We start from the raw sequence: 7,747 nt of genomic DNA, 5'->3' as shown, positions 1-7,747 counted from the left end.
AACTTATGTGAAGAACATCAAAGTAGGACATAAAAGCAAAAACAGCTCTGAAGTCACATCCCTAGGATATTTCCACATTTTGACATATCTTAAAATAGATTTAATGTATTTTATTCTAATTTGCCATGATGCACCAGAACCAAGAAGTGTGTATTTCTTGGTGCTGGTGCAAAGGACAGGTTTATTGTTTCGTTCTGTTACAGATATTTTGTATCCTGCATATACTGTGTGACTGTCAGATGCTGATGATTGAAGCTATTCGTTTGTTTGGAGATCCCTTTCTATTTCTTTCCACAGCATCCTGGGGGGGAACACAAGGAAGAAGATGATTATAAAGAAAAGCAACAAACCAGTAACACGACACACGTATGGAATATGCCACATACCGTCTGACGACCTCTTTTGGCTTCTCTCTGTCCAACACCAAAGTGATGTTGTTCTGTAGATCCTTAAAATAAAGGGACATGTCACAGAGTGAAGCATCCGGCTGTACCTAATAATACTTAAATTTATAGTCAGAGAAAAGTAAAATTCTAAAAGCTGTCCTGCCTTGCTAAGGGTCCTCATTCGGTCATTTGAAACTATCAGATGTATTGTTTCTGCCTGGAAACACACAACATGCTCAGTTGTGCTAATCAAGCGGTTTTAGAAAAGAACAGGGTGGATCTTTTTATCTTTTAGGACCTTTAGAGCTTTGAGTTTTCGTTCAGTGGCTGCATTCGCAACAGCACATGCCATCCTTTCATGGATCTCCTCCTCTAGATGTCGGATCTCCTCCAACACGTTCAGAACCTGAAGTTTCCTGACCTGGACGATGTCGCTGTAGTCGATGGGCATCCCGCTGTCCTCTTTTCTGGACAGGGATGTCTCTGCCCACACACAGAAGGGGCAACGTGCGTCAATGCAAAACAGGGAATAATGACGGGTCTGTGCTTGAACACATGCACCACTACAGGTGGTATGAATGCAGTGCTTTCTCAGTGATACTCTCTCTTTACATGTGTCAATACAATAAAATGAAGGGGACATTTTTGACGTGTGAGAACCTGATAAAATGCATGTTGAAAATAACCGTGTGCACTTTCTGCATGCTCTGCAGGAAGCTGTATAATAAAGCAGATTTTTACATGTGGTTTACTAATGATGATGCATGCAAATGTTGCTATCAGACTCACTCTGCGTGCTACTGCATTCATCCGGAAAGTTCTTTAGCTCATCTTGAGCTCTGAAAAAAAAAAAAAAAAGAGGGAATAGAAAGCGTTAAACTAGAAATGATTTTCAGGTCTTCTGTTATTAAATACATCACTGCAGTACCGTTTATTCTCCCCGAGAGCGCTTTTGGCCTCTTCTTCCAGACTGCAAACCCCTTTTTCTGCACCCTCCACTTCCTTATCACTGACTATAAAATAATCGATAACGTCGCTGACAAATGGCTGCAGCGTCTGCAATGCAACAGACACATCGACAAATAAAGCAAGTCAAAAGACGACTGAAAGAAATACAGACCCTTCCATTCATACACATCCAACTTGTTCAGGTCTGTCACATAAAGCTCCAGTTGGATAAAGTTTGTGGTAAAAATGTTTGAAAGGCAGGATACTTTTGCAGGGTATTGTACTTTCATTGAGCAGTTTTCCCTCATCTTAACTTCTTTTCCTTCCATACCTCAGAAATACAAATATATATTTTCATTGTCTTTGAAACTGCCTGACCAAGAAAAAAATTAGTTTTGGTTTATTTATATTGTTGTAAAAAAAAACATGTGCAGCGTGTAATTCTGGACATTTTCTAGTGTGACATTATCTGCGTTTACATTTACCACGTTATCTTGTGAGGAATGGGTCTCCATCATGTGATTGATGTATAAATCATATTCAGTCTGGAAGAAAAAAAACAACATTTTACTTAATATTCAGACTTAATTTGTCCAAATATTATGCTTTTGTCAACTGTAAGCAAAAAATACCAAACTTTCCTTGTTGTATCTTAGTTATTTACCAAAATTTGTTAAGTGCCAGAATATTCGAGAACAATGTTTTTTTTTTTTTTTCTCAATTTTTCTCTAATTAGTTTGCATATATTTGATCAGTAACTGATCAAACTATCTTACAAGTTTTCTGGCAGAACATGACAGAATATACTGAATCAATAAATGTTAAAGCTAAAGTTTATAGCAGAAAACCAACCAATTCTGATAAGAAGAGTCATCTAATATCTTGAAGGATAGTTATTTAATTTTGCATCCAGCTGACCAAATATTAGTGCCTGTGTTTTTATCTGATATATTTGTATTTTGACCCTGGCTGGATTGTCGGAGTACGTTTTCATCCAGCTCTTGTCATCCATCTGTCAGCCTTGACAGTAAATGAAACAATCGCTTCCATTTGAACAGAAACATTAAAATGCAGAGTTGTGCAACGCTGTCATGTGGAAAAAGAAACTTCCATGAAATGATACGTTTCCATGTGAATGAGCAGCGACTGAGCGGCTGCCCTCAGAAGTCCTGCTCCCTGACACATGAAGACCAGGTTCCGGTGGTTGCTCTACTTGCGCTCGCTACACCGGGGACTCACTCTCTCTCGGCTCGGATACATCTGACGGCACATGCTAAAAATGTGCAAGTGGGTACAGAGGAAATGGAAAAACCTTGATTTCCCTCAGGATGCGTCCAAATACTGGCAAGTCTTCACATACATCATCAAAGACGTCACTGAACACCGCAAGGCGGTCTCTGCTGGGCCAACTCAGTCCTGACAACTTCTTCAACCCCTGAGTAAGACAGGAGCACATACACACAAAGCTTTAGCAAATAAAAGTGTGTGTCTGCGCCTGGTTTCCTAATGTTATGCTTTTGGTGACCGTTTTCACCTTTCTCAGTTTCCTCTCGTACATTTTAGCATCAGCTCCCACCCTGTCGGCAGTGGGAGCCGTGTCCTCTCTTGTGCCTGCATGTGACGAATAATCTCTGGCCTGATCTTGTTGTGACCTCAAGACCTCGTTGTCTACAAAAGCAGCGCCGGAGGTGTTCTCTTTTTTCCTCGCACAGCCCAGCGACTGTGCCTCTCTTTCCTCTAGACGCTCTTCTTGGCCCGGGGAGTCAGTGAGGATATCTGCTTCCTGAGGAGCCTCAGCAGCAGGCTGTGCTCCTTGGACATCACTCCCCAAATGCTGATCTTTCTGTTCAGAGCTGTTGGACATGGCTGTGAGGGTAAACACATTGTGAAGACACAGAAGTAAAAACATCTGATGCACAGATTTTACCTGAGGGATATTACATTTTCAGTTGCAGACAGATTCAGCTGGAACTAACTCCAGTACGAATACTTAATGGATTCCCAACTTTCATTTAAGAAACTAAATCAAGGTAAATAAGAAGCAGCGTAAGTGGCTTTTACCATGTAAGAATAAATATCTAAAAAATGTCCTGTAGCAAAAAGTATTTGAAGATTTCTTCTGTTTATTTATTTTTGTAATTTGTAAATATTTCATATCATCAAACACATTTCAATACAAAGCTATAATGTGCAGTTTTCAAATGATTATGTAACTTATTCAGGGACAAAAATAATCCAAACCATAATGACAGGGATTTTCTTTTTTTTCATCGCTGAGGAATTTTGTTAATCTCTTCTTTGCAGAATTGCTTTAATTCAGACATTAGTGAGCTTAAAAAAATATTATACTTAAGTATAGATATTGACAAGACAACATTTAAAATCTTAATATGGTGTGAAGCTATGGTTTGGATCATATTTTACCTTAACAATCTGACATGAAAGCTCTTTCTCCCTAATCTCTTTATAATATTTAGACCATAAACATTGAGCTTAACTGAAGCAAGTGTTGCTTTGTTTTAGATGTTATCATGTGACCTTTGGGATGAGTCGACCATAGACCCTTGGAACAATTTTCTTCAGCTGGAAACTCCTGGGAAAGTTCACAACTGTTCCAAGTTTTCTCCATATGTGGATAATGTCTCTCACTGTGGTTCACTGGAGTCCCAAAGCCTTGTTAGAAATTGTTTTGACATTTTTTCCAGCCTAATAGATGTGAATGATGTTGTTTTTAATCTATATATGAATTTCAGGACATAATCTTTTGCTTTTTGAAACCCTTTAGTGACGTTTATGTTGCAGGGAGACAGGCGTGGGTTTGTCTAGATAAATTTAATTAAGCAATCCAAAATAAATTTGTTTGCAGCTTCTTTTCAACACAAGTATAGTTTTTTTTTATATAAACTAGATAATTTAGTGACTTTTTACATTTGCTTACATAATCTTTGCTTGATATTCTTTTAATAATTTGAAACTTTTAAGAGTTAAAAAAAAAGCAGAAGCCCATTTTTTCATACCTATACAAATCACAAAAAAATATGTTCAATATAACACGTTTTTCCAGATAAATATAACAACGTGCTTCTCAATATAGCACAAACAATACAGTAGAACATTAAACTGCATTAAAAAAAGACTAGAACATTTCTGAAGAAATTTAAACGGGACCTGCCAAAGTGTGGAACCCAGCGTTCTGATGCTACAAATTAGCATCAATGCTAAAGTAAGCTACAATGTACTCAATACTATGTAGAGTCAAAAGCATGTTGACTAACATGGACTTATGCCATTCAGTACGTTGAAATTAGTGTACAAGTCAAAATGAGCCAAATAGATAACATTAGCCTAAATGCTGTCAGTAACATGTGGGGCATGTAGTCTTACATTGACTTACTCCATTCAGTATACTAAGCGTGGCTAATAAATAAGAAAAATAGCTACAAAATTTTTTTTAGGGAAAAGGCATTAACTGTGACGGAAGAATAATAAATAAATATATAAAGAGACATTCTATTAGGTGTAGAACAATAAAGGCAGTCGCTGCCCTTCCCTATGTAATGCTATGGCAGGCTCCAATTAATGTTTTTAAGTAAATAAAAGAAATTTTCTAGTTGTACCCTCGTCCAGGAATCACGACTGAAACAAAAAAACTTCAGCTTCAACGCCAGCAGTCTGTGATTTACAACGGTTCCCTTGGCGACCAAAGTACGTCATACCCGCGTTGCGTTCAATGTCTGGATAATCGTCGTACTGGGGAACTATCTCAGAAGCGCCGTTTAATTAGTTTTATCCCTCTCCTGAGGATAAAACTACACCAGAAAACTGAAAGATATACTTCATCTACTCAAGTTTGGGATGAAATTACATTGTCCCAGTTAAATAACATCCAAACACTCAGTCATCATTCCCAAATGAAGCGGTGTTAACATACTGCACTATGGTTAATTGGATGATTTAAGAAATGTGCAGGCCAACATTGTACACTAATTTAAATCCCAGGTGTAACAGGTTTATAAATTGCTGTGTCTGAGCGTTATTAATTTAGTCACGGGCCAGCAGTAGCGGAGCTGTCTAGACCACCAGAATACCAGATGTGTTCTCTATAATCACCTAAACATAAAGGCTGTGAACTTCAACAATTGTCCTGTATTCGTCCTTATTTTTCCTGCTAAATTACATTTCCTTCAAACTGTTAAAATTCAATATTTACCAGACAAATTGCATAAACTTATCTTACAGGAAAAAATTTGATTAAAATCTCCCAAATGCATTAAAATACCTTCTTAACTTGATTATTTACGATAAGCGTATTTTTGTGTGTAAGTCTTACGGGTCACATAAAGTGGGGAGAGGCGGGATGGAGGAAAAGGAGGAGAAAGAAAAGAGGCCTCAGGGCCTGGAGTGACCAGAATAGGAAAGCAGATGGCAAAGGCTGAACACGAAGAGACAGAGACATGTTCTGCTCCAGTGAAATGCACCACACAGTGGGTTAGTGTTTTCTGTGAATCTTTCCATCATCTAATATCATTTAGTGTACATAAACCATTAAAAAGTAAAGTTAAGATCAAAGGCATTTTGTGTTGGAATTGGAAAATCCTGTTTAAAACACTCATTTACTTCAAAAATAACAAATCTTTCTGTAATAAACATGTCATTTCGAATTGTATTTTTGGATTTATTAATAGCTGATTTGACCTCACAGAGTACTGATACGAAACTATGAGGTCTAATTTGAAACAAAATGTTAAAAAATAAATGCATTAGATAAACTAAAATGCTGACCTAAGAAACTTGTTGAGCCTGTGATTGATCAGGTTTAGCTAACCATAATTACCTTATTGAAACTCTCCACCCTAATTTTACCCCCTTATTCACTCCTCCTTCCAAAACCTTCTTATAACCCTCCCTATAATCCAGACCCTCTTTGTAATCCTCCTTTCAACCATAATTCACTCTCCTTGTCCTTGTAACGCACCTTGTAATCCTAATTCCAATCCTAATTCAGACCCTCCTTCCAACCCCCTTTCATACCGTGACTCCAACTTTAATTCCAACCCTAATTCACTCATTCCAAAACCTTCTTAGAATCCTCTTTATAGCCCTCTATACAAGCTTAATTACAACCCTCATTCAGACCTTCTTTCCAACAAAAAGCATTCCCACAGCATAATGCAACTGCCACTATGTCTCAGATAGGGGTTGTTATCTTCTCAATTATGTTCAGTGATGACCTTCTTTTACATATTTGCAAAACTCCCAACATCTCTTCACACAAGATTTTTTTTGTGGCTTCCCTTTCACCACTGTGTTAAGGACCAGATTAATAGAATACAAAAATTAAGACAGTCATGTTTTTATAAGTTTGCAGTTGTGCCTCATGCTTTTCTAACTTCAGATGCTGTTTTGATCGATTAGTATAGCCTTAAATTGTACTGAAAAAAGATTTGGACCTCTTGAAAATAACGTAAATTCATCCAGTCACAGCAAACAGAATACAATGAACAACCAAGATTTAATAGTCTTACACATTCTCTTAATTCACTGTTCAGTTATTAAATAAACTGTGTAGTGAGAAGAACATGAAGTAAAAAAAAAAAAAAAAAAGATCTGCAACAGAGAGACGTTTTTTTTTTTTCAAAGATGTATTTAATAAAAGTCATTTGGGCTACGGCTCTTACATTTACAGTTGAGACATTCCTCAGTTATTCTGGGTAACAGTAACATGTCTAGACTGTTTAATTTATCTTAATGTTTACTTTGTACAAAACAAAAAAGGCAAACATTATTCTTCTTTGTATAAAAAATATAAGTTAATTTAAATTTAAATCTAATTAAGAAAATAACAATAGTCATATAATAATAATAATAATAATAATAGTAATAAGGATGATGATAAAGATCATAAGCTAAACATAGTGCAGACAATGGGATATAACTGGTGCTGAAAAGGAGGAGGGACAGTGCAGTGACTTTATAATTTTGTCTGGTGGAGATGGAGTGATTAAAGGAGGAAGGCGTTCACACACACGCACGCACACGCATACACACACACACACACGCATACACACACACACGCAAACCTAGTAAGAAAGTGCACGACTGCCGTTCCATTTAGCACCATCAGAGCTTACATCTCTCCCTAGATTGTACACACTACTCACCTATTTCGGCAAATGAAAAGTCAGTACATATAAATATATATAACTTCAGGTAAGGTGCATGCTAATTGTTGCTCTTGGTTGAAGCTTACTGGAAGCAACTCTGAAAAGTAAGACAGTAAGATGGATCACGTGGAGGAAACTGATGGTGCATACGAACCCACGCAGCGACACCCAGGATCTGCAACCAATGAGGACATTCATCAAAATGATACATTCACCGCACTCAAGGGAGGGGGTGGAGAGGGTGGGGGC

At 37.4% G+C, this 7,747-nt stretch overlaps 1 protein-coding gene across 1 annotated transcript; it reads right to left on the bottom strand.

Annotated features, from left to right (window-relative positions):
* Positions 1 to 92: 92 nt before the first annotated feature.
* On the bottom strand, positions 93 to 5,051 carry LOC103477068 (uncharacterized protein C6orf118). The gene is made up of 10 exons (XM_008429957.1): positions 4,952 to 5,051; positions 2,869 to 3,200; positions 2,647 to 2,769; positions 1,820 to 1,879; positions 1,315 to 1,442; positions 1,176 to 1,225; positions 685 to 869; positions 550 to 603; positions 387 to 448; positions 93 to 301 (listed from the first exon to the last, which is right to left on the bottom strand). Exons 2-10 carry the CDS (start codon positions 3,196 to 3,198, stop codon positions 256 to 258), a joined length of 1,038 nt encoding a protein of 345 aa, XP_008428179.1. The 5' UTR covers positions 3,199 to 3,200; positions 4,952 to 5,051; the 3' UTR covers positions 93 to 255.
* Positions 5,052 to 7,747: the final 2,696 nt, after the last annotated feature.

The sequence above is a fragment of the Poecilia reticulata genome, linkage group LG15 (genome assembly GCF_000633615.1).
Source record: "Poecilia reticulata strain Guanapo linkage group LG15, Guppy_female_1.0+MT, whole genome shotgun sequence".
Lineage (NCBI taxonomy): Eukaryota > Metazoa > Chordata > Actinopteri > Cyprinodontiformes > Poeciliidae > Poecilia > Poecilia reticulata.
Note: the sequence above shows the minus strand (reverse complement) of the source record. Positions and strands in the feature narration are given on the sequence as shown.

Bases quoted from the DNA above. Each gene is read 5' to 3' on its own strand.
- LOC103477068 (XM_008429957.1), bottom strand. From the start codon at position 3,198: ATGTCCAACAGCTCTGAACAGAAAGATCAGCATTTGGGGAGTGATGTC. The intron at 870-1,175 runs GTGAGTCTGATA...GTGTGTGGGCAG, and splicing joins TGAATGCAGTAGCACGCAGA to AGACATCCCTGTCCAGAAAA. The intron at 449-549 runs GCAGGACAGCTT...CTTTATTTTAAG, and splicing joins GAATGAGGACCCTTAGCAAG to GATCTACAGAACAACATCAC.